Source organism: Mustela erminea, chromosome 15 (genome assembly GCF_009829155.1).
Source record: "Mustela erminea isolate mMusErm1 chromosome 15, mMusErm1.Pri, whole genome shotgun sequence".
Taxonomy (NCBI): domain Eukaryota; kingdom Metazoa; phylum Chordata; class Mammalia; order Carnivora; family Mustelidae; genus Mustela; species Mustela erminea.
This window is the reverse complement of record NC_045628.1, coordinates 66812652-66840615: the sequence shown is the minus strand read 5'-3', so window position 1 is coordinate 66840615 and position 27964 is coordinate 66812652. Positions and strand designations below refer to the sequence as shown.

The window sequence follows — 27964 nt, the reverse complement described above, 5'->3', positions numbered from 1 at the left end:
ACTTTAATGTCACTGAGGCTTTCTGGACTCCCTCAGGCAGAAAGGTACTCATGTTCTCTCTTGAGTATTTTTAAAGCACTTGGTAGTACAAGTAGTTTGGTTTTGGTATTGGTATTAAATGCTTAGTTCAAATTTACCACTTACTTTATTGTGGGACTTACTTTTTGAGTTATTTATCTGGTTAATTAAGTTGCTAGCTAGTACTTATCTCATAGGGTTATGAGATACATAAAACCAGTCCGCAGTAATTATTCCAAGTGCTCCAAAAATGTTCTCTTCATTTTTTTTATAAACCTTTAAGTGCCTGATACACACAAGATGCCAGAAATACATCTAAAAGATGAACAAGACATAGTTCCTTTGCTATGATGACAGTGACTCACAGGACAGTAAAACTAAACCTTGTAGCAGCATCACTACAGAAAGAATACTTACTAATTTTTCTTGAGTGAATGGTCAACATATATATACACAATATAATCTTGAAAAGGTTTTATAAGTGTAGACTTAGAATAAATGACAACTTTCAGCAACTGGCATCTGATTAACTATGCAGTTACATTCTGTGTCTGCAGTTAATTAAAGGCATCAATCATCTGTTTCAAGTGTTGGCTATAACTTTCATGTAAGATATTATGTAAAGGAATGAGCAACTGAGTTTTGACTGAATTTGGACAAAAACGTTCTATGTATTAGCATATGTGAAAAAATTAAAAAGCCTATGGAAGCACTTAATAAAACACAAGATATTTGTCATATCCATAAAGTTTATTTTAAAAAACTGTTAAAAACTAACCATACAGGAATATTTATTAATATACTTAAAAAGTTTGTTCCCCGTGTTGAAGGAAAATACATTAGCAACATCTTCCAGACACCATCTTTATAAAAGTAAAACTTCTAGATGCTGAAATGTACTACAGTAGATTCTATAGTTTACACTTTTAATCACAGGATTGAAAGTCATTCTCCCTACTCCCCGTTCCCCCGAATGTGGCAGTTCTTAGACTTAATCAATGACATTCAATCATGTTATATATTACCACAGATCCTTAAATAGAGTACACACTGCATGGTTACTAACGGAGTGAGTCTTCTCTATTTGTTGTCACGTCATTCTTTCAGAGAAGCGTTGGACTTTAAGTACAAATAGAAATACTACATCCCATGATTGTAAACATTCACCAAGAGCTTCCAGAGTACAATGAGTAATAGAGGTGGCCCAAGGGTCAGTCAAATGTTCCTCACTCATTTGGATACTGCTGAGATTAAGAAAGGAGTTTTGAAGGCAAATTATCACAAGCCTTACTTGCATTTCTGTAAGAAAGTAGTTCTGGGTATATTTTTAGTCGAAAACACCTGAAAGTCATTCTAAAGATTATATATTAAGCACCATTTTCACTTACCTGAAATATATTAAATTCAGCAGTATATGTATGAGCATAAATGTGAGAAATTAGAAATAACCGTGGGTCTCAAGTTCCCTTCTGTGGATACATATGGACTATTGAGTTCCAAAGATTCTAACAGGAACCACTCGTGCATACCAAGGGCAGTCATGCCCCTAGGGCCAAATGCAACCCAGAAGTCTGAGGCACGACTATTACTTCTGTCAGTGGATGCTATACAAGCAGATTTAAGGCTGTATTCGGCTATAAAGAGTTCAACCTCCTCTTTAGTATTCTTCCTACACAGATCACATACACGACTCAAAATTTCATAGGGTGGGAGGTGAAAAGTCCCCAAACACCTTTTTAATACCATCCTCCGTACAATTCATTATCAGTTATTTACATAGGGGAGTGTTCATACTTAAAACCACTAAAAAAATGCAATCGTCATGTTTTAAACTCTTATCCTAATTTCCCCAGGATTATCCTTATTCTCATTCTCTGACTTTTCGCCAACTTGACATTAGTCAGATTGTTCACTGCAGTCCTTAGGCATTTCTGATGTTGCTCCAAAGGAGAATACAAATTAAAATTTATTCACTGCCACCCACTTTGGGACAAGCCTGGTTGCAAAGAAAACGGTGTTCCTGGTGTTGAAGGATAATTAGGAAACCCATCTGGCTGAGCTGAATAGCTTTCCAGAGCCGAAGCTGAGTGCACCTGATAAAAAGAAGAACATGCAGGTTAGCGGAGTACCAAATTTAATCGAGTTGGTACCTGCTTTTGCCTATATCACATTACAGATATTCAGAGTAGGAAAGAAAGAGAGAACATTGGGGCAAGATAACTCCTCTTAGTCTCCTGAAAAAAAAAAAATTTTTTTTAAGATTTTATTTATTTATTTTACAGACAGATCACAAGTAGGCAGAGAGGCAGGCAGAGAGAGAGGAGGAAGCAGGCTCCCTTCGGAGCAGAGAGCCCGACGTGGGGCTCGATCCCAGGACCAAGGGATCATGACCTGAGCCAAAGGCAGAGGCTTTAACCCACTGAGCCACCCAGGCGCCCCTCCTGAAATTTTTAAGGAACATTTAAAATTCTTCAGATGGTGGAGATCAAGAGAAATGCCATTAAAATACTTAATTATTCTTTAAAAAAGATTAATAGGTTTTCTAGAGAAAACATGTTTTAATGTCCATTATTTTAGCTTAAATTATTTTTTAAAAAGCTCAAATATAAATGTCTCGTATAAAGATTCCATTTGTAAAATCTTCAAACTATGATTTGAAAGTCTATTAAGTAGGAAAAACAATTCATATAGACGAATATATTCCATTACCTCTGTTACCCTTCTGAAGACAACAATAATTTGCAGATTTGGGAAGATCAATCATAACATCTCCAGACATTCTTCTAAGAATTTTCGCCAATGTTGGGATATCATCATTGGCATTACAGGGTTATCAGGAAAGAAGCTATGCACACATGCTACCGTTTACTTTCTGCCCTACCGTTCTCACTTACCTGCTGTAACAAGGCCGACTGTGCAGCGGCATTATGCTGTAATTCTTGCAAGGAGGACTGTGAAGGGTTCTGGGAGAACCCTGGGATACCTGGGAGGGACAGAAGGCCAGGAAACACAGAACTGCCGGCAGCTTGAAGGCCAGAGGATAAGCTAAAACAACAGACAGAACAGGTCAAAACGCAGATAAGACAAAACCTATTGCTTCTGTATTTGTCAAAAACTATCTTGAGATGTAAAACAAACTTGAAACTCCCTGGCTGGAAGGAACCATAAGTCAGCCACTCACTGAAGCAAAATTTACTTTCTATTCCAAAGTATACTGCTCTGCATTTAATAAGTCTATGTTCTGCCTGTAATATTTTCTGCTGTTCTATACAAAGATAAATTACCGAATACTGACATAATCTGAGCAGATATTAACATTATATATACTTAACATGGCTAAAGAGCTGTATGTGTTTTTTGAGTGTTTAAGTTTCAGCCCAGAAAAACTACACATTAGCACCGCCCGACAATCAGATTAGGCTCATTCGACCATTTAAAAATAAGACTACGAACTACAGGGTAGATCAAAACGACCACAGCCCATACCCTCTCCCCAAAGCATCCACATACCCGGCTTGCGCAACGAGAGCAGAGTTGAAATTGGAGCTGAAAGCTGAAGCGAATCCCGGGAGCACGGGAGCCGGCGACGGGGTGGTGGCCGCGACGGGCAGCGGTGTGACGGCCGCCACCGTGGACGGCGCCTGCAGCCCCGGGAACGAGGGCAGAGCGGGGGCGACGCTGGGGGTGTTGGAGACAGAAAAGCCGGGGTAGGAGGGGTTGGAAGACGGCAGGGGTCCCTGCGTGACGGAGAAGAGGGAGGGGACGCCGGCGGACAGGTTGAGGGGGAAAGGCGCCGCCGACACTGGCGCCGAGGCGGAGAGCCCTGAGAGAACGGCCGCGCTGGAACTCGGCGGGGGGCCGGGCGCGGACGTGACAGCGGCGGACGAGGTGGCTATCAAGGAGCCTGGGAGAGACACCGACACCGACGGGTTGAGAGGCGGGTTGCCCGTTAAAGGGAAATTGTTGGTCAGAGAAGTAAACGGAGGGAGCGCAGTGAACACCGGCGTGATGGGAGCGGAGGAAGCGTGCGGCGGCAGGGAGATGGACAGGGGGTTGGACACGTTCAAGGGGGTCGTCAAACCGGAGAGGCCCGACAGCGCAGGATTAAGGCAGGTGGACAAACTGATGGGCACCGATGCTGACGTGTAGGCGCGGCCCAGCGTCCCTGACAGACCTAGGGTGCCGGGGGCGGGGTTCCCAGAGTGGGCGGGGCCTTTGAAGGCCGAGGGGGTGGGGCTGGTGGGCTCCGTTTTGATCATGACGGGCAGGGTTGTGACAGCTGGGGCAGACGCCGCGTGCAGCTCTGAGTTACTCGCGTGGGGGCCCTGCAAGAGCGCCGCGGAGGAGCCACAGCTGGCCGGCGCCGAAGCCGAGCACGACGTGGGCGTCACCAGCGGAGAGGGTGCGGGCAAAGTCGACGGGGTGGGAGCGGAGTTGGCCGCGGTCGAGGGCAGGCTGGGGAACATGGCCAGCCCGGGCGTGGAGGACCTCGGCGGGGCGGGAACGGCCGAGGGGGCATAGCACTTGGAGCCTGAAGCCGGTGAATCGGAGTTCTGGTTAGTGAGAGAGGACAGGGAAGCCAGTCCGCTTGTAACAGCAGAGGACAGAGCGGAGGAGTTGATTAAGTTGGTATCATTCGACGTCAGAAAGCCTTTCAAAGCAGACAGAAGGGGATTATTTACACCAAGCGGACAGGCCACACTGGGAGCAGAGCCCCCGGCAATGACAGAGGGAGCAGGGTTGGACACCCCTTGGGATGTCGGCGTTAAGGGCAAGGGCAGACCTGCAAACACTGACGACAGTGAAGCAGAACTGGCATTGTTGGTAGAAGCAGCAGTAGAGGTGGCAGGAAAAGGGAGGCCAGTGAAAGGGGCAGAAGTCGAAGCAAATGTTTCATTGGAAGCAGGAGTGGCCCGAGGTGTGGACGTAGCCTGAGGGGCTGGGACAGGAGGAGCGGAAGGACCTGGCAGGGGCACCAGGCCAGAAAAAACCGACGGGACAGGAGCTGATGTTGTACTGTGGACAGAGGTAACAGGTGCCGCAGGCAGGGAAGGGGTTCTGATAACCGTTGGATTTGGCGTTGATGGCTGAGGCGTATGAATGGCCGAGGAGACCTGCCCTGGGAACACGGGAAGGACGGTATTCGCCATGTTCAGTCCGGACACGGTCGCAGTTACTGAAGCTGATGGATGGTTTACTGCCTTCACTGGGGACGCTGTAGGGACGGGAGTCACAGCAGGCGTTGAAGGATTGGAACCATGAGGAGAGAAGAGCTGACTTGCTGGGGTAGAAAACGCTATAGGGGGTGGGGAGCAGAAAGAGGCAAGAATATCACCATGCTGAAATGTTACATTTTAACCCAAAAGAAATACGTCAACATTTTTGTAACATTTGACAAACATGAAGAAAATCAGCAACAGGTATGGTAGGCTACTGCAGTGGCCACCTTGCTAGATTCCATGATCTGGATTTTCCCTATATAGTCTCAGGTAAAGCCAGCTGTCTTCTAGACTGCCAGAAGAGCACTCCTATGCACAGTGAGGAAGTCTTGAAAAGTTCGCAAATAAACTTTCCTTTTGTATTTTGCCAATTTTTAAAAATTAAAAATTTAATTGTGATTAGCGCTGGTGTACTGACTTTAGATTTCACTCTCTCAAACCACTTCTCCAGAGTAATAAAACAAGTCATTTCCCCCTCTGAAGAGCTTCCAGGACATCACTTTCCCTTTAGGTCTCAGCAGGCATCCCAGGATTCATGCCAACTTCTGCACTGGCCACTCTTATAAGTTGAACTTGATATTCCAGTTTATAATTTATATAGCTTTCTTCCCCAAGCATTTTCCCCATACTACCTCGTCTATACGATCTCAACCTTTAAGGCTATTTGCCTTGTCGGAGGAGCTCCCTTAGGGGCAAAAGCCGTATCTAATCCTCTTTAGAGCCTCAGCACCTAGCACTGTGCATGGCACCTGTGTATTTAGTGTTTGCCACACTTGATATATTATCACCATGACCTTAACTATCGTTACCAAACCCATGCAAAAACCTACTCTCAAGAATTCCACTAGAGTTTGCTATAATATTTTTATTCTCATAAGCCCTATAAATAATTACTGTAATTACCAAACACTATAAGTATTTGGGGGAATGATTTGTGTTTCCTCTCTGAATCAATTTAAGAACAGTGTTAGCCTTTGATGATCTTGTCGATGTCAAATGGAAAGCATGACTGAGGTAGCTAAAGTCATAATGACAATGGTCACCTGCTGCCATACTCATATCACAGTGCGTTTCACTTGTAAACAGAGAATATTCCCTTCCCAGTGATAGTCAACTGAAAATTATTTTCATGAGCTAAGACTTAAGTTTCTAAACTTATGCATAATAAAGACTTTTGCATAAGAAAGCTGACACAATCAATGAAGTAATGTACAATGTTAATCATGGTGGGGAAGGGACCACAGGAATAAAATTGAAGAAAACAGCAATATACATAATCTATTTGGACTAAGAGATGCCCAAAAGGTACCACACTGGACTGAACAAATTTTATGGTAGTTTTGAAAAAAAAGATGGCAGAATTGACAAACAGTAATATAGAAATACATGAACTTCAAACCCAAAGGACCTAAAGTCTGATAATATTCATGTCATTAGCAATAATTTGGTTTCAAGAAAATAAGACTATAGATTTTAAATTTAGAGGACATATGAAAGTGGATTTGTACTTTTGTTTGCATTTGTTTAACAAAAAATAGAAACACAAGGACTATATACCTAGTTTTGTGTTTGTAAATAATGTACTAAAAATTTATTTAGGTCAACAGTGGTTGGGAAATAGTTGAGAAGTCACTATCTTATGTAACTACACACTGAAGACCATGCAGTAGAATGACAAATCACAAGGTCAGACCAAACTGTCCCAAAGCATTCTTTATAAGCAGTCTCTGTTGAAGATCTTATATAATAAAGCAAAAGCCATACACTGTTAACCATACACAGTGCCTGCAGTTAAAATGCAACAAAACAACAACAAATCAAAGAAACCCCAAAACATACCATGATAACTATGACTTTCCTGTCATGTAATTTGGTTGTTAACTGTAAAACATCTGTCAGATGCTGCACTGAGTACTTTATGCCTATCATTTCATTTGTCCCCACACAACACTGAGATAGGTACAAACAACCCCGTTTTATAGATGGGCAGTGTACCTCAGTGTGGTTAAAGCAAGTTGTTAGAAGATCATGCAACTACTCGGTGATGTTCAAAGGGAATCAAGTTTCAGTTACGAAAGGTAAGTTCGTTCCAGATATCTGCTGTATGACACTGTGTCTATGGTTAACAATTCTATATTGTGTACTTAAAAATTTAAGAGGGTGGATCTCATTAATAAGATCTTACCACAATAATGATTTTTAAAAAGGTCATGCAATTATTAATTAATAGAACCAAAATTTGAACCCTGTTCTGATGGACCCATATCCTTAACCAGTGTACTAGTTTATCTTTTTGTTTCTTGACATGGTTCAAAAGGAAAATAAAATCTTAATCATGCTAACATAACACAGCATAGGAAAACAAAGTATGCTATTCCTAACGATGGTTCTCAGGGCACTTAACCTGTTACTCCCTTCAGAAACAGATTAACGAAGCTGAGCATAAAGGCTCAAGCTTCCTCAACCTCCTTTTCATGGAAGTTAAATTACATGGTCACAAAATGATGTCCTGCCATTTCAGTTTTCTTTCCAGCCCATTATATTGCCTCCTTTAGAAACCACCAGCAAAAAAGCACTGTTCAGGCACCCTGCTCAGGGAATAGAATTCCCACTGAGACTCCTAACCGAGCACTCTAATGATGTGCTACTTTGCTACACAAGAACTGATCTCAGGTTTGTCTCCTATCCAAAAGCTGGACCACAGAGAGCCTCAACTAGAAGAAAAATAAAATGTTGCAGTACTGCTGCCATCTGCAGGCATTACAGACACCACCTCTCATCTTCCTTTTTTTCTTTTTTTGTTTTTAAAGTAGGTTTTTTTAAAGGAGTGTTTTGACAGGTTCCTCTGTTAGAGTAGATTTGAAGAGAACACTGTCACCTGCTTAGACTCAACTTCGTTTTTCTTGAAAAAGGAAAAGCACATTTTTCCTAAGGATTTTTGCTTTTATTCAGTTTTACAACAAAGTTCAAAATTGCCAAACTAGACATTGTGCAGTAAAACAGAATCTGATATTGAAGTGAGCTGACTTCCAAAATAAAATTTGATAACATGTATGACACTAGTATGATGATGTGGTTAAAGAATTTTGCTGTCTTTGTCCTTATATACAATGTTAATGATAATCTCACATGTCGGTGTTTTCTTTTGTCTGTTTTGAATATAGTTGATGCAGTGTTATGTTAGTTTCAGGTTAATGTGTAGTGCTTAAAAACAATTTTGTGACACTGTCTTTCCAAAGTTTGTTAACTGTGCTACTGAATGTGAAGACCTTAATGAAAAATCACTGTTATTATGCTATTAAAGTGTATATTAATTTATTTTATAATTCCAATGATAGTAACTATGGCAAATTTTGTTTCTCTGTCCTAATAAATACTTTCAATTCTTTTATGCCAAAAATAAATAAATAAATAAATAAAATAAACAAAAGAAAATAAAGTAGGCTCCACGCCCAGAATGGAGCCCAGCATGGGGCTTGAACACAAGATCCTAATATCAAGCCCAGAGCTGAAATCAAGAGTCAGATGCTTTTACCGAGGTGCCTCTCATCTTCCTTTTTCAGTTTTACTTTTGTTTTGACACCCTTTGTATTTTTTTTTCCTACATTAAGCTATGCTACCCCCAACACTTATGAAAATAATTAAATCTAAATCTAGTATTTGAAATAGCATTTAGGAAAAAGGATTTAATATGTTTATATTAAAAAAGAGATGAGGCTGATAATATCACATAATGTAAAGTGAAAGTGGCTGTAATGCCACAGACCACTCAGATTATATTGCAAGTTTTTCATACAAGACACAAAGGCATATCATTAATTTTAAATCCAGTTAATATGTGCATTTCATGCTATGTGTATATAATGTACCATTATCAAGTCACTTCTAGCAAGTATTGATTAAATTCTTTAGGAACTTTCTTCAAAGCATAGATTCCAAATACATTCAATTCAGACTGTTCTCAGTGAATAACAGAGCAGACAACCAGGGCACTTCAGCTATATCTGGAGCAAAGCTGATACTTACTTTGATTTTGTGTAGGTTTTGACTGATTGGAAAGGTCTTCATTTTCTATATGAAAATAAATAAAAGTTTGATTTCAAGTTTTATTCAAATTAATCACCACCATAATAATCAAAAGATTGGCATAAAAAAAAAAACTCAGGATACATATGCATGCTATGTCAGGAAAAACAGTGTATGCTTATGGAAAGAGGAAGGAAATAAAAGTAATAACTATACAAAGATTACAGCATTATGAGCAACTGATCCCCACCCTGCCTTTTCTTTAACTTATCAGGTTTAATTTTATTTATTTATTTATTATTTTATTTATTATTATTTATTTTTAATTTTACTTTTAAAGGGTTTTATTTATTTTAGAGAGAAAGCATGCAATGAGGGGGAAGAGGCAGAGGAAAAGGAGGAAAAAGAAGACAGACACTAGCCCTACATGGGGTTCAATCTCATGAGCCATGAGATTATGACCTGAGCCAAAACCCAGAGGTGGAAGCTCAATCAACTAAGCCACAACTTATAGGTTTTAAATGAGCATTGTTATTTTACAGATATATTTAGAAACAGTTTCTGGAAAGGACAGCCTGAGTGTGCCGCCTAGGACGAAGTGTAGTCTACAGCTGGAATGCGGAGGATCACCATTACTGGCTAACCTACAGTCACTTCAACAGCAGGGAGACTTGAAGGTGGGAGGCAGACGCTGAGTGGAGAACCCACTACCACCTACAGGACCCACTTCACAGTCCACGCAATGAACCAAGCAAAAAGAAAGGGGCCCAGCCTTCCTGTCGCAGTTGTTTCTGGAAAAGACCCTATGCCAGGAGCTGCTGAGAACCACCCCAGGTGAGTCTGATTTGTGACACTGACACCAAAAGCACACTCCTCCCTACCCTCCACAGAAGGCACCTAACTAGACCATTAGGCAAAGATACAATGGGAAAAAAATTACCTCTCATGGCTTGACAGTAACTGCCCAAGAAACCAACAAGGGTAGGTATAAGGTACAGAAAGAACCTAGAAGCCCTGACATAGTGAGAGATCATAGCTTGTCTAAGGAACTTGGTGCAAATAAACAAGAAGAACATATGTTGTCTATCAACAAAGATTCAATGAAAAAAAAAGTTTCAAAACCTGTAATGCAAATTAATAACATATAAACACATAACACACAAGAAAATACAAGCAAAGAAGATGAAGACTTTAGATATAAAAACCTGACTCCAAATTAATAAATGCAAAGAATGGTAAAGATTAGTGGTAACACTAAGAAAGCTAAGTTACTTAGCTAGAAATAAGAAACAACAAAATCACAATGAAAATGGCAAAAATGCATAGGTAAGAGACTTAGAAGGCAAATATAGAGCAAAACAGGAGTACAAGAAGTAGAAAAAAGACCACATAAAAAGCAATAACTGAGGGAATAATAAAAAAATTTTCCTGAGCTTTAAAGACTTAAGTTTTCATATCCAAAGGGCTTACAGAGTTTCATGAAAGATTAATGCTAATATCCACAACTGGACATCCTGGTAAAATAGCCAAACTCCAGGATTAAAGACATTTCTAAATTCTAGAGAGATATTTTCTTTGTAAGCTTATAGGAAGAGACCAAGGTTCTAATAAAAGAAAATTAAGTGGAATTGGGTTTCTCATCTATAACTCTGCATATGTGCTCGTCTAAAAAACTACTTATAGAAATTTTTTTCTCAAAGAAAAGGAGAATGAGCATATCAGAACAGGGTATCAAAGAACAGAGGAAAATGTAAGAAGCTGGAAGTTGAAAGGCACAGAATAAAACATGAATGGTATTCCAACAAAACACACAAATTGGCAAAAAGATGAGTGAGAATGGAAGTCACTGGAGTACAGAGCAGTACTTTTTAGTTTTTGTGTAACAACAACCATTAAGAATATGATGGTTTTAAAAAAAAAGAATATGAAGGCAATCCTTAGCAATATTAAAGATAACATTTCTAAGTTGGGATGGGGCAAGGAGAGAAGAGTTGTTAAAAATAAAATAGCAATTTGACTAATACAAATAAAAGTAAGGGATGAGAGAATAGTAATGAATACAAAAATAAAATGGAAGCACTAAGAACAAATATGCAATTTTTATGATGACTCAAAATTCCTATTAAGTCTCTCCCCCAGTCCTTCCCATCCCATTTAAAACTCAAAATCCAGCTATATATTATCTATAAACCCAACTAACCTGCCAAATAAATAAAACTCTAGTATATGTGCTGCCGAAGAGAGCACAATAAATAAAACTCTAAAATAAAAACTGAAAGTAAAGATAAAAGCAAGATACTTACAAAAAGGTTAGGACAATATTAATACCCAATAAGGCCAGGCAAAAAAGAAATAAAGTATAACTCAGCTGACTTTTTTTATACTTAGAAAACTTGAGACTTTCAAGAAAAAGAAAGTAGAATAACTACCTAGGAACGAGCACCTAGAAATGAAATGTTCCATTTATAATTTTGATGAAAAATACCTCTAAAGTCTCTAGAGACAATCCGAAGGCAAAGAACCTACATAAAGAAAACTATAAAATCTTCTTAAAAGAGATAAGACAAGCCCTGGAGGAAAAACACTACCGCTTGACATAATATAAAGCAGACGTATGACTGAAGAGTTAAGACTTAGTATCATAAAAACATCACATCTCCCCAAATTAATATACGTAACTACATAAAATTATTATATGTTGTTATAATTATAAAATATTAGAGTAATAATGTTATATAATTATATAACATGTATATATTTTGTATGTTATATACATGCACACATAAATTCAACTGTTTTAACTACATAAAATAATCTTGAAGTTCAGATAGAAAAAAAAAAATTCTCCAAATATAGTAAGAAAAATAAAAACCATAGTAAGAGGAAAAAGCTAACCTTACTAGGTATCAGAACATAGAATAAATCTGCTAGTCAAATCAATATATCATCATAACATGAAATAAGTAGACTGCATAGAATAAAGAACCCAGAATTATAACCATGTGTATATATGAAAACTTAAATGCGGCCTTTCAGATCAGTGGGAAAAGTAGATGAGTTAATAAGTGGTGCTGGCATGACAGGCTACCATCTGGAAAAAAATTAGGATGAACCTCTATTTCACCCTGTATGAAAATACATTCCAGACGCAGTAAGGTCTTTTAAGACCCAAGTCACCAGGACTCCCTAGGGTTAAGGGCTAATACCTGAAACAAGACAAAATAGTTCCAGCTTTTCTTTCATAGCTTCTCTTTCTCTATGAAAAATGTAAAACTCTAAGGGCTAAAGATACCATAAACAAGGGTGAAGAAATAAAATGATAATTTGGGGGCAAACTGTTTAGCAGTGCTCATCGGAGTACCCAGCTGCAAACAACAGAACCACTCTGGCTAGTAAAAAAGAATTTGTGAATAAATGCTATCAAGTAACTCCGAGTCTGTGGGAAGGGCAGAAAAAAAAAATTAAGTTCTATCCTTACCCTGCACATATCTAGAAATAGATAAAAGTTACACATTAGAAAAGAAACCCTATAAAAGTAATTAGAGGATACAGATGACATTTTCGTCCTGCCAGGATGGGTGGGGAAGGGTTTCCTAGGGAAGACTTAAACTCAGAAGGGTCAAACAAACAATACCTAACTGAAATAAAAATTAAATTTTTGTAAGACACACAAATGAAAATGTAAGCTAATCCCATGTTCCCAACAGACTCAAAGGAAAATGCTGAACTGAAAAGTGCAGGGGAAAGGGTAAGCCCCTCTGAGCACCTTCTTACAGGCCTTTCCTCCCCACATGAGTAATGCCCCCTAATAGTAATACTCATCAAGTCAACCATACTCTTCCATAGCCTGCCAGAGTTTCTAGCTCATGAGAAATGGTTCTTTTGTCTACAGCCTGCTCGTGTTCACACAGGTGCGCCACGGCCGTTCCAGTGGAGCCTGTATATCCCACTCAAATCCATTATCACGCTTGTGAGCTCCTTCCCCCGCCAGCACACACCATGTCAAACAACTGGCCCCTCCACGTATAGTCTGTGTTTAAGTGTGTATTTAGCACCCCATAACAACATGATTTTACCTGTTCCTACTGGATTAGGAGTATATGGAGGTGGAGGGGGTACACCCGGAGCTATGACGTTGGCTAACGGGACGAGACCTGCATTGTTATAAGCACCTAAAATGAAATCATAGTAAAAAAAAATTTAGTATCGTTCTATGGCCAAGAGGTCAAAGCATATCTAATTTTTAAAACTGCTCTTATAATGTGAGTTGCATTTCACACAGAGGTTTGGGTCTGGGGTAAGGACAAAGCTGAGATCAAACGAGACAGCTGGAGATTCTGACTTCCCACTGCTGCTCATTCCAGACATAAGCTCGCTGAATGGCCGGGCAGGAAGATCCTGCCATACTTCAATTACCTGACTTTTCTGTCAAGCACATACAGTTGACCTTTTTAAAGTCAGATGTACTGAGGATACCTCCGAACACAACTACTGAAAAGGGATTCATGATGATTTACCAAAGTGAAAATCCATAATAATGATTAAAAAGAATCTATAATGAACTTATCAAAAGGCAAATGTCCTGAAATCTGTCTGCTGCACTGCTGTAGACCAAGAATCTGTGTAGCCCGCCATGGACAGAATTAAATTCAGCATAGCATATTTCACAAATGTTCCAATTTTCCCAAGTAGATATACCAACATTAACCTTCACTTAATAAAAGGCAAAAAGAAACAAAGTAAAGCACAAACTGAACTGCTTACTTGGTGCAATGGTTGCGTGCGGCCGGCATGGAGGTATTGGATAAGGAACAGGCTTATGTGGATTGTACGTTGAAGGAGGCTAGATGAGGGGCAAGTAGAGCGGTTAGAAGAAAACTAAATCAGCGGGCTTCTTGCAAACAAAATACAACTTGTCTTTAAAACATTTAGTTGTAAGAGACTAATAAAGCTCCAGCATATGAAATGCTACTGGCCTAATACACAGCACAAGTGAGGGAAATTTCTTTGCTTTACCAAATGTAGTTCTTATAAATTTCAAAGGCAGAGCCTGCCAAAGACTGCTGTGGATGGGTTTATTTATTTATTTTTTTCAGGATTAAATCATCTCCAATGAAGGGTCAGACCTTATCCTAAACAGCAAATTCCTCTGACTGAGCCGAACTTAATCCAAGAATGTTTATCTCTTCCTCTGTAACACAAGAAATCCACTAGGTTTAGGAACCTTGGCGACCCAAAAATTTCCAACATCCTCCGAAATTCATCAGAGAGATTCCTCTTACCATTCTTACCCTCTTTTCTCCTTGGAAGAACAAAGTCCTATATTCTTCAGCATTCTGCACTTTGACAACTTGAGTAGAAAGTAAACTGGGATTATGAATTCAGTATTTTATTAGTCTTTTTGCCTTTGAAATCCATGGATCTTTTATTTTGTAGTTGATAGAACTATGTAACAAAAGCATCCCAGGAATTGGTCTCTAGAGAACCAGAGGTATCCAGAGCTAAGCTTGCTATACTTCTAACACCGAGAGAGAGAGAGAGAGAGAGAGACCCTGCTCTGGGGAGCTGGCCCTCCTGCATAGGGAATCCAGTGGCAGTAAAGGACCTAGGTTCTCCGTAGGTCTCATACATGGTGGCCTGGGAGATGCACTAGCCTTGTGCAAGGGCTAGGATCTGTGGCTGTTATGCTATGAACAGCTGTCACTGGAGCTCCTGTCAGGCAAACAGACAGGATGCAAGACGGCTGTAAAAAGGCCTCTCCCACTTCAGCTGGAGCAATCCCTTCAATCTACAGGGCTGTCTTTAGGTTCAGTTGATACCCTAAGCAATCACGATCGCTCCCTTAAAAATACTCTCAACCTCCGGGCTCTTGATTCACTACTATTAATACTAATTTGGCCAAACCACAACCTCAAAGCATACTGCACACTCCATTTCCTTCAAGGGAGCAGCTGAATAGGGATGGGGAAAACAAAACAAAACAAAACAATTGGACTGGTTTTACTTCAAAATAAAACAAGAAACTTCAGAAGGGCCCTGAACACTGTTCATTAATTATGCTATAGTTCCCTAGACCACTCACTTTCCTTGCGTTTCTAGTACACTGTGAATTTCATAACACAAAAGCAGAACTGATGCCGTGTGCTGTGAACAGACAGAAAACTACATGTATGAGTTAAGGCCCGTGTCATCATTTATTCTCTAAACATACCGGTTTGGACGGTCCAAGAATCCGTGCAGCTATTCCTTTGCCTTCATTAGTACATTCTTCACCATCTTTTTTCAAGGGGGTTCCCTATTTAAATAAATAAAAAAAATACAAAGAAAGATAATTGAGACTTAAAAAAAACACCAAAAAACCAAAGGAGAAACAAAACAAAACCCTCACTGTATTACACTAAAGAGAGGGACTTAATTTGGTAGGAGTTTAAGGACCTGGATTCCTGCCTTGGCTATAAGACCGTGCTAAGGTCCTCAAACTTCCTCTGCCAGAGAAGCTTCACGACATGTATAGAGACACTCAGAAACAAGCATACCACTCACAAGGGTACGACGGAAGAGCAGGATAATGTAGGTTTTAATTTTTCCCCTGCAGAATAGGAGTGACCACTTCCAATGTGCCAGTATGTATAATGGTCAAAGAATCAAAAAGAGTACCTGTATTACAGTTAAAAATAGATGACAAAAAGTGATGGTCTCTATAAGCATTAAGTGACGAAACCTCATTCAAGACTGCTGTTGTTAACAGATCAGAATAAGCTGACAGACTGCCACAATGTGTCGTCCTAAGAGCGTGTGCCTAAATAGCACATACAAGCAGGGAACCTAACTTCCAAGATGGCCCCCAGATGTCCTCACCTCCTACATGCCCTTGTGAAGTCCCCTTCCAGAGTGAACAGGACTGCCTACATAATAAAGAGGATATTCCAGAAATGGTGGCATTTGACTTCCAAGACTAAGTCACAAGAGACAACACAGCTTGCACTTGCCTTCCCCTGGACCATTTGCTCCTGTGGAAGTCAGCTGCCATGTCATGAGGTATTCAAGCAGCACTACGGGCAGGGCCTAATGGTGAGGAATGAAGACCCCTTTCCAACCACTGACACCAACTTGCCTGACATGTACCTGAGCCCCTTCAGAGCATAGTCTCAAGCTCTACTCAAGCTCCCAGAAGACTGCAGTCTTGTGAGAAACCCTGAGCCAAAACCAGTGTAAGCCACTCCCAAGTTCCAGATTCATAGAAACTGTATAAAATAATCTTTAGTTATAAACCACTGAGTTTCAGGGTTACTTGTTACACTGCAATCAAAATATAGCACTCTTTGTAAAGATTATTTTACAAAGACATCTGAAGAACTCTGGATGGTATAAAGACAGGTTTCCTTCTTATTGGACTTCTCAGAGCCTTTATCATGCAGTGTGACTGTCCAAGAAGGAAACATTGCAAACAATTTCTCAAACATACTCAACTGTAAAACTGTCTGAGGAACATTGAGAATTTGAGTAATGCTCCTTTACTAAATGCAAAGCAGTGCTTCTAAAATACTTGGAAAAGCAAAACAAAATCATCCTTTTTAAGTTTGTCTTATTCTTCTGTACATTTCACATAAATACTTTAATGGAGTAATACATGAACTTTTGATCAGTGGTGAATCCATGAATTAAGCTGCTGACCGAATAAAATTCCTTTCCTTCGTGGAAGGACCATCAACTAGCATTTTCTTTAAATATCGTAATTATGCTAAACTTGATAGTTAGCTACAACAAGTTTCTCATACCCACAAACATATGCTTACTGGGAAAATTCCATTTATGCGGCTAGGTTTTCCTTTGGGATATGGATTTCCTGGGATGGTTCCACAAGAAGATATCATAGCATGAGGAGCTTTGCAGCCCCCCTTAAAAGCCTGTAACAAAAAACAAGATAGTGGTGATAAATAAGTAAATAAATAACCAAATTTACTCATAGGTTAAATATTCTGGATATTTGGAGGCCCTGTTAAAAATACGAATTAAGAACAGTATCACATTAATCTGTTCGTGCATTCATCAGCAATTACAGTAGTGAACATGACCAAAATTCACAAGTAAAATCACTTTATTTAAATGGTATTATTATAGAGGTAACAATGTTTTTAATTAGTTTTCTATTAGCCACAACTAACAGACTCCTATACAAAGATATCTCCACAGCAGATGTTGCAAATTGGGTGCAAACAAGTTCATTTACTATTTAGTATGTCCCGTTTCTCCAAACCAAGAAATAACGTCCAACCGTACAAACACCAAACTCACGTTACACCAAGAAAAGGAGAGCAGCAGATGAAAGAGACATGGACTCTGCTCTGAAGAAGTTTAGAACTTAGTGGAGAAAAACACAAACAAATACCATGGGACACTGGGTATCCAAAGAACTGTACTGTTGAAAAAGCAAGAGTTATTTACATAAACTATATTCAACACAGCATTACATAATCATGAAACATGTTAAGGGATGTTCTAGCTTATTTATTATTGTATTCTCAGCTTTTACACTAACAAATACTGAATTCATATTTAACAAATATTAAATGATAAAAAACACTACACTGTGACATATATTTTAATAGATATATATTATGCTATAAGGATTTGAAGCTATATATCGTTTTACAAGTATGTAGGATGCCACATATTTTATTGTAGGGATATACTGATTTTATAAATTCATTCACATTTGTTATAGAGAGATACTGGTTTCATAAATTCATTCAAAACACACATAATTAGCTATATAATCCAGTCACCTACTAAACCCCCAACCCTAAAAATTATCTCAATCTCTGGTTATTATAAATAATACCAAAGTAAATACCCTTACATACAGATTACTTTTTTCTTTCCTTAGAATAAATCCTAGAAATAGAATTTTTTGGGTCAAAAGGCATGAACATTTTAAGGCTCTTCAAGTTTAGCTTCCAGAAAAGTTGTACTAAGTTATACTGACCAGAGAGTCTATTCCACAGAATACTCAGGACTACATTATTTCTGAGAAGGAAAATACTCAGGACCACATTATTTCCAACATGATCAGAACGCTTTATAAGGAAGAAAACAACAGCAGTAAACGCATGGTGCCTTAAAAAATTTAGTCAAGAAAAACTAATGGAGAATTTATTAAAGAAATGCGGCTCAGATCGTGCTTCTGCTACAAAAAAGCTCATGAGTAGGCCAAGTACTCTGCTACCCCTGAGTTTAGCAGAGGGTGCAAGGATTAAAAAGCTTGGAGCCGTGGCAAAGCTACCAAGGGACCAAGAATAAACACCTGCTGAAGCTAAAGCTTAGGAGCCAACTGGCGTCTCACTCTCAAGCCCTTTCCTCATCCCCTTGAACCTCCTTCACCCAGCTCCTGTCCTACACTGACCGAAGGGATGCCATCTTGACCCATTCTAAAGGGCCGTCAGGTTATTCATCACAGTTCATACAGGAATGAGACTGGTACTTTTTTCCTCCATCAAAATTCAGAAAAACCCAGTGTTCTATTTATATAGCAATCTTGAGAAAATTACCTGTTCCAGCACTCTCTTGCATCGTTTCTTCTCAGACATATTTATCCTGAATAAATCTTCGATGGGACGAGAATTCTGTGCATCAACGATGTTTCTACCAAGGAAATGCAATTGAGCTTTTCATTTAAGAACCTGGACATACATATCAACGCCAACAACCTTTACCGAACAACTATATCTGAGTAACCTTTCCCCCCAGGACATATGGAGGAAAGTGATTTATTTTTAATTGATGAATGTAAACCACATTTTTATAAAAATGATAAATATAAATGAACTGAGGTTCATCTGGTTACCTAAAAGCAATGAAGTAATTCTATGAACAAAAATCATGGGATTTTTGAAAACATACCCTCTCAATGAGTGGAAATCTACGGCAAGAGAAAAAAAATCCATGTACCAAATGCATAAAAATATTGGTTGATCTAAAACTGAAGTTTTACCTTCTGCTTTAATTTTGTATTTTTGTGGACATCTATCAACACACAAGGGACTTAAAAATGCAAGTGCTCTAAATGGACAGCAATCTGCAGAGTCTTCCATCATGCAGAAGAGCACGGTGGAGCTCACATTCATTATGATCATTATTAAATGCTATGCTTAGTGTCTGCACAGATCTTCCAGGATTTAAAGTTCGCATATTCTATTAAGTAGGTGAGATCCTTGACTTTACAACTGAGGAAAATAAGGTCCAGAAAGAATAAGTACATGTAATAGAACCTAACTATAAAACCTACGGCCTTCTCAATGAGCCTTTCAAACTACTCAGAGTCGGAAGGCAATGGAAGTCCTGAAATAAAGACAAACCAAATCATTATCTCAGTATGCCCCCATTATTTTTACGTTGTAACAAGCACGCTAGATATTTAATTATTTATTTTTCCCTTAGAGAGAACATGTGCAAATGAGGGGAGGGAGAAGGGGAGGGGAAGAGGGAGAGAGAAAATCTTTAAGCAAGCTCTACACTCAGAGTGGCGCTCCAGGCGGGGCTCGATCTCAACCCTAATGTCATGACCTGAGCTGAAATCAAGAGCTGGATGCCCAACCAACTAAGCCGCCCAGGCGCCCCTAGATATTTAGATATAAAAATTCAGGCTACCGTTTCACAGATTTCATTTGAGTCCCATTTACTAATATAATTCTGAGACATTAGTACACACTAATGAGTTAAGACATTTCAAAAGTCTTCCAAATCCTCTCCAATAAAGTAAAAAGAAAAAGAAATACTCACGAAGCTAACAGTTCAAGAGCAACTAGCTTGTCTTTACTGAAGGTGAAACAATTGAGTATATTGACCACTTCTGCTGGGTGAACAGCCACCATTTTCTGTTAATATAAAAAATAATTTAATTTTCAACATGAGAAATTTTCATGCCAGACATTGCCATTTTGAGGAAAATATAGTTAAATGTTCTTAATATTTAAGTATTTGAGGTGAAACTACCTATTCAAAAGTAAGCCCTAATAACTAACAACTATGTGAATTAGACTTTTTCAATTTAACTATTTCAGTTGAAGATCTAAGTCCCCCTATGTGCTTTTTCCATCCACATCTCTCAACATAATTATTTATAGAAAAAAAAATTTACAGGTAGTAATTTCCTCAGAAAGGTTCTAAAAAAGGGGGTATTTATAATTTGGGAGATATAATGCTTGAGAAGTTAGGAAAAATTACATTCCTTAGTTAAAGGGCTAAGCATTCTGTAGTCAGGGCTTCCTAAAGTGAGGTCCATCGTGCTGAATAGTGTTACTAAAAGAGGGTACTACAGTCAACTCAGGTAGGGAAAAGATGGGTTAAATAGCATTCTTCACTGCAGAATTTTCTTAAGAGTCCTATATTAATATTAACTGTGACACTAGAAGATGGTGTGCAATGTTACATAATCTGACTAGGGTACTTGTGCTTTTGAAGATAAGGTTCCATCAATTTACAGATTTATGTTAACAGTGGAGGAAATTCAAAAGCAAAGTCAATGCAAGAAGATCATTTAGAATCAACACCCAGTTGATTCCTAAAACTTAGGGCAATGCTGTTCAAACAATTTCATTCAGGTAGCACCAAAAGAATTGGTAAAACTATATACCCCTTTCCAAGTTTTTAAAATGACATCTAAAAACTATACCATAAGTTTAAATATTTACCAAAAATTGATTTATATTATTTATTATATATTTGTAAAAACTTTGGAACTATTCATTTATCTCACTTATGAAAATGTCTATTGTATAACCTAATTGTAGAGGTTAGTCTTCAGTGTGAAAACAACCAAATCAGACTTAGTTTGTCAGCAAAGGCTACTTGTAAGTTGTGCCTGTGCTAGCCTTCTCACCTCTGAATTTTAATTCTAAAGCATGTGGAAAAGCAATCAGGCCTCAGAGCTTTGTCATGAGTTTGTTGTCTAAATAAAAGGAGAGGTCCCCATCAGTTATAGAAGCTCTCTGCTTTGCTTCCCTCTTAGGGGATTACATGGTCTCTTTGGTCCTTGGGAAAAGATTTTTACCGTCAGGTGATGGGTGGATGGGTAAGATAACCTTTTTTTTTTTTTTTTTGGAGAGTCGATAAAAACTAATTGCTGAAGAGGAGAAGTACTAACAGATCCGGCCACTTTTTTTCAGCAAATTAATTAGTTTAGGAAGCTAAGCATCTGTAGATTCCCTTAAAACTAGCCATCACTTATAATCCAAGGAAAATCTTCCTACCTAGCCAGATACTGTTTGACTTTAATGCCTCTGTTAATTTAGGCTCTAGAGCTGTGCTGTCTGTACAGTAGCCACTAGGCACTGTTTAAATTAAAATTAAATAAAATTAAAAATACAGTTCCACAGGCAGACTAGACACATTTAAATGCTCAAAAGTCATGTGTACCTAGTGGTTACCATACTGGATAGCAGAGATATAAAACATTTCTATCACTGCTAAAAGTCCATTTGGATAGTACTGGTCTAAAGAATATAAACTCATTTGACTATTGTCCTAAGACTAAATACAAGAGGATAAAGATACCAAAAAATAGAAAAGGAAGTGCATAAAAACATTTAAGAATTCAAATTCTATGCTTTGCTTGCCTATAAATATTTCCTCTTCCAATATGCCAATTAGGATCCTATGGTGTACAATTTAATACAAACAATTTAAATTCAGTTTGGGAACTCTTAATTTTTTAGTGATTATTTGATTACTATAAAAATATAATAAAGTATAATAAAATTTAGGGTCAGTTTTTCTAATGCAAACAAATTACAATTTGAGGTCAATTAGAGAAAACAAGGGGAGAATTCAAAAGACTTAAACTCTACATTCTAAAGAAAAATAAGTTACTTACATGCTGTAATGCTTTCATTGCCTTTAACTGAGGCTCAGCCCAGGAGAAGTATCTCAGTAAATCAACCACCTGAAAGCAAAGAATTACTTTAGCTCTAATGAAATGCGTTTGCAAATATTTCTACAAGATTTGTTTCAGTACTTTGAAATACTACTCAGTTCCTTACTGGCACAAACCACAGTTTAAGTGCTCAACAGCTGTAAGAAGTAGGTAGCTACCACAATGGACAGTGCAGAAAGAGAACACTTCCATCATCACAGAGTCTGGGGCAGCACTGGTAGAGAAATAAACGGAAAGTATAAAGGACAGGAAAAAGTACCTAAAGAAAAGGAAGATCAAAAAAGTATTAGACGGAGACAAAATGTAAAGTTAGAAATATAAAGCTATATTACAAATGGGAAACTTTAAAAATATAGTGGGGTGACATTCATGATCAGTCACAAAAGGGTGTTTAGGGGTGTGGTTAGTGTAGGTCCACCATGTCCTGCTCTTTCCTTGGAGTCGGAGGGGCTAAGTACTTGTATTTGCACTACAGATCTCCTCCCTAAAAATGTAAGAATTACCATGACTTACTCTAGCAGCTTCTAAACAGTAAGTAGGTCACTTTGAGAGCAGAGTTAGCCAGGCTCTCCCATCACCACCACCGAACTTCACATGAAAGAGGGAGATAATGTGAGATAGCCAGTAGGAGGTGAGGAGGGCCTCAAGGTCACAGCAGTGAAGTCCCTGCGTAGTCACCACCACCTTGTTCACTGATTCCAAGGGAACTCCAAAAGTAAAAAAAGGAATGATTCATAGAAGAGAGGGTAATGAAATCTGGGTTAATGAATTCTTTGACCATAACTTCCTGAAAATGTGTTAAGGTTTCAATTATTCTACAAAAATAATTCGCAAAATTAATGCTAGAGGCTGGAGTAGTATATGAAGAAGAGTAAAAATACTTTTTACTCCTTATAATGTGATGCCTAAATCACAAATGGGTATTATGCGTACTTTCCTCGCTTTCATGGGAATAATGGTTTTCCTTACAGTAAATGCTACCTGCCACTTAATCAACCAAAAAAGTTGCCAACTATCATATGCCTGATATAGAAGAAAAACCTTCAATACAGTAAGTAGGCTTAGCAGGTCATACTTAGCAAGTAGCTTTTAGTTTTTGAAAGCTTCCAGTGACTTTAGCAAAGTGGAATAAACACTAAGGGAAGTTTTCTACAAAACTTCGCACATACAAACACATTATAAACTTTTCCAAAACATTTAAATACAGCATAAGGTGATTTTTTAAAAATTAATGGGACAGCTGAAAAACACCCATTAAACAGGCAGCAAGACATGCAAATCATAGAACAGTTTTTAAGGATTTAGCAACCAGAAATTCAACAGGCTTAAAGTTATTCAAAGTTCAAGTTTTGAAAGTCTTGAGAAACAGATGAAAAGTTGGAGTATTTACTAACTCCAAAACAGACTGATCCACTGTCTATCCTCTCCACATTCTGACCCTCTCCCAGAACTCTTTTCCAAATGCACATTTCTCTTTCTGTCCTATTTTTGTATCAAATATTTTCTATGTATTCCTCAGCAATCTGGTTTCTCTATGTATGCGTGTACATGTGTACACACATACATATTTTTCTTAAATTATCAAACTCCCCCTGAAGCTGCGTGAGTTTTCAACTAAACTTTAAAAACATTACTCTGCTGGCAGTGACAGAAACTACTTATTAGACCCTGTATTTTCTTTTCTTATGGCTAAAATTTTTATGTAGTGACTTCATATAAGAACTATAATTCACCATTTGTTCTAGTTTTCTTTTTAATGTGTAGTGAATTTTGTTATTACTGATTTATAAATTCTGTACAAATCTGGGTGTGCTTACCATTAGTTTATAAATTTATGATATTGTGCCCAGAATGATAAATATGCTTTTCTTGGACACCACATTTTAAAATCAGTGCAAATAGCTATGTTTATAAAATAAATTATAAATTCTGCAAAGTTGCCTATCATTTTGAAAGCTTCTAACGTTTCTAAATAAATACAGCAACAAAGTAAAAGCAATTCGAACCTGACTAGCAGGTAAATAGACTTTAAACAGAATTATCAGAGTAAAGAAAAAAACAAAAAACACTTTTGCTTAAACAAATACAAGAAATACCTGTTCACTAGAGAAATATCCATGCACATATTCAATTGCTTTTAATTTGTACTCTGTCAGAACAGCCTAAAAAAAAAAAAAACACAGAAAAACAGCATTAATATATGTAAGCAAAACAGTAATATGCATATTACCAAAACTACCTAAGCAACTCAAACATGGGAGACCTTCTTCAGCCCCAGCACAAAGAGGCAGCTAAAGTCACTATGGTGACATGACATTCTACCTTTCCAGGTTCCATGCTGTTAAGGGATACACTGAGACAGCAGGAAAACCTCCCGGCCTCCCTACTCACTCCTACAATGAAAAGGAACAGAACTGTAATAGACAAGATCTGACATTACTACAAATAACAAACAGAATTCCTGTAAATGTAATTTACATCCCAATTTCAACCAAATTGTCATTTTTAAGAAGACTATTACATCAGGCATTATTCATTCAACAGTTACTGAGCAGCTGTTATGTGCTAATAGAGAAATGTGAATGACAAATATTTCCTTGGGGATATAAGAACCCAAGGAGCAAAAGAGGGCCTTCAATTCAATCTGTGTGCATGCAGTGTGGCCTCTGAAAGGCATTTTAAGTACCCTGAGAATCTTTTACCCACAAAAGGGGAACACCATTCACTACCCACCTTAAGATTAAAATAGTCAAGAAGAGACATATCAATAGTATTGCTATTGCTCAGTAAATTATGTTCCGTATTGCTCAGTAAATGATGGTTCCTTTCCTTACAAGGCCCCTATCAATGGGAATTTCAGAGAGAAGTACATAGGCCTTGACCCAGCACTATCTAGAACCCGCTGAAATCATATATGCTTTCCTGGCAACTGTCTGCAGAGCTTAGAGATGGAAACAATCATAATTTGGTAACTACTAATCATTAAAACACCAACTGATCCCTTTGCTTTTACTACAGAACAATATTTGTACTTGGCATATACCTCAATTTGCTAGGAGAAACTATCATGACCAGTTAACTGAAAGAAACATCCAGGTTGCCCAGTAGTTTAATAGTTTAATTTTCACTGAAAAGGGAGGTGAGGGGGAGACAATGGCATTTCTGATAACGTACTCTAGAGAATGTACTGTTGAGATGTAACGTCAGGAAGTGATTACTTGGTTTAAACCAACTTATATTTACAAAGTCTGAGAGCAATTTTTTAAAAAAACCAATACTAATTCTCACTTACATACGTCTACATTTTAATCCCACTTTAATACACTAAGACAATGGTGATGAATCTAATTATTTGGCATAGACAGCAAAAGGTATTTTGCCTGCAGACCAGAAATAAGGACTTAAATAAGAATGTAAATTGCTCTCTCATATATGATTTCCATCTCTGGAAAATATCCTACATCCCTCACTAGTATTTACTACGTGATCTTCTCACAAGAAGAAGGGAGAACATACACGCAAATTGCATCCTATAGCTTCCAAAAGTAGAAATCTACTAGTCTACTTCCTCATAAACAATAGTTAAGTATCAGCTCATGAACAAATTGTTACAAATTTTAAACATATATTTGGCAAGCTGACATTTTAGTACAAATCTTAATTACACAAACTGGACTTGCAAAAGCAGTTTTGTTCAAAAACAACATTCAACATCGTCAAATGTGTAAATTTAACATGAATTTGAAAAAAAGTCTTATGAAGGATAAGAAAAACATTTTGCTTTACAGAAAATGAAGAAAAACAGCAAGTACAAATGCAATTATTTTGAAGTTGGTTTTTAAAAAGATTTTATTTGAAAGAAAGAGTGAGAGAGATCACAAGCAGGGGGGAAGCTTATAGGGAGAAGCAGGCTTCCCGTAGAGCAGGGAGCCGGATGTGGGACCCAATCCCAGGAACATGGAGATGAAGACAGACGCTGAAGCTGAAGCTGAAACGACTGAGCCATGGAGGGGCCCCCACAGGCAATTTTATTAATAATTTCATAAGCTGAAGCATAAAGTAACAAATCCTTCCCTGTCAGTCAAGGGTCTTAAAGGTACTGAAACGGAAAGATATTCACTCTGAAATTCTAAACAACGCACCCTGTATTAGCATAAGAATGGTACAGAAAGTCCTTTCACTTTTAATTAGGTAAACTTCTTACTTTTGTGCTTTAGATATTTTTAGGCTAAAGGCTACATTCCAATTTTTTTTTTTTTTTCCTAATCTGGCTCATTCTGGAAGGTAGGTTACATACAACGGTCCCGAAACAAAGCAAAAATTTGGAAAGCAGGAAGAAAAAGTTTTGAAATTCAAGTTAGTGAAGCCCACTCCTAAAGATGACTTTAAACCCAAGGCGTTTTGGACATCAATTTTGTCCGTCCAGGCAACGCATAGTCTGCCTATCTTCAGATCTGAAAAACTTGCCATAATAACTACCATTAGAGAAATTTTATACGTATTGACTCCAGTTTTCAGTCTTTAGGTCACTGAAAGATGAGGTGATCAGGTCAGAAATAATAAACCACTCCACAAGCACAGAGCTTGTAATGACTGGCCGGCTTGGTATGAGAACTTTTGATAAAATTTCCACAACACCGCACTTGACTTGAGAGTCAAGTTTACCATTCACATAATTTAATTTCTATTTGCATAGTGAAATGTATCAAGCTACAAGCTCCCATACTGTACGTTAAAATTCCATCTATTTCGCAGTCCTAAGCCGTATCTTGCAAAAACTGCACGCCGTCCCTCAAAAAGGATGAACTACGAGAATTCGTAGCTCACAGACTGGTTTAAGAAATTAAGTGAAATTACCTTTCTAATTTCATCCAACACCGTTTCAAAGGACTTTTTGTCCATCTTGACTACAGTCTCGACGTGGTTTTAAGTTACACTTTCAATTACAAAATGTTCATCCCTGGTCTGCTCCAATAGTAGAAATGTTTACAGCTGAGGAGGAAAGACTCCAGGAGCAAGAAAAAGGGTGCGAAGAGGTAGCGAGTACTTCAAACTCTGCAAAATTCTCTAAAAATGCACACTTATAAAAACTTTTTATTAAAAGCAAAAACCGTCGGGTTTCCTCAGCTTCTTCACACAAAGCTTCAGGACACCTCGGGTAAGAACCCGGTGCTCTCCGAGTCCTGCAGAGAAATCCAGGGTTTGGCAGCCGGGGCTGAGCTTCGATCTCCTGCAGTTGAAGGCCAGGCGCCGCCAGGGAAAGGTCGTGAAGCCGCTCTCCTGTGTGGGAGATGAGAGGCACCTGCACCCCGGCTCCCGCGGGCGGCGAAGAAGGAGGCACCCGCCTCTCGGCCCGCACGAGCGCCTCGGCCGCCGGCCGCCGCCCCTCACCGCCGCGAACCTGGACTCATGGCCCGACTTGCGCTCAACCCCAGCAGTTGCGCCGGCTCCTGGGTCCCGCAGCCCGGGCAGCGGCGGCCTGGCGGGCTCTTTGTTACCAGCTGCACGGCTTCCGGGAGCGGGCCGGCAGCCGGAGAAAACCAGGAGCCGGGCGAAAGGGGGCACGCTCTCCGGTAGGGGGACTCCTGAGTGCCGCGGCGCCCACAGCGTCTAGAGTCTTGCCTGGTTACCCCTACAGCTCCCACCGGCTCCTGGGGGCCTTTAACGAAACCCGTCGCGCCCCAGTAAACTCAACTCTGCGCCAACAGCTTAGGCCTCTCTTTCCCGAAAGCCAACGGAGGGGGTCCTGGTGTGGGAACGTAGGTGTTCG

General features: G+C 38.8%; 1 protein-coding gene across 2 annotated transcripts; it reads right to left on the bottom strand.

Annotated features, from left to right (window-relative positions):
- Window positions 1–737: 737 nt before the first annotated feature.
- On the bottom strand, window positions 738–27948 carry PROSER1 (proline and serine rich 1). Of its 2 annotated transcripts, XM_032314651.1 has the most exons (14): window positions 27596–27948; window positions 27052–27474; window positions 24291–24356; window positions 22135–22203; window positions 20043–20137; window positions 18812–18905; window positions 17060–17170; window positions 15475–15558; window positions 14028–14106; window positions 13340–13435; window positions 9264–9308; window positions 3529–5314; window positions 2913–3063; window positions 738–2111 (listed from the first exon to the last, which is right to left on the bottom strand). In XM_032314651.1, exons 2-14 carry the CDS (start codon window positions 27094–27096, stop codon window positions 1989–1991), a joined length of 2844 nt encoding a protein of 947 aa, XP_032170542.1. In that variant the 5' UTR covers window positions 27097–27474; window positions 27596–27948; the 3' UTR covers window positions 738–1988. The 2 variants fall into 2 exon arrangements, with proteins under 2 accessions (XP_032170542.1, XP_032170541.1); XM_032314650.1 differs by having other exon boundaries at window positions 27052–27948.
- Between the last annotated feature and the right edge of the window lie 16 nt (window positions 27949–27964).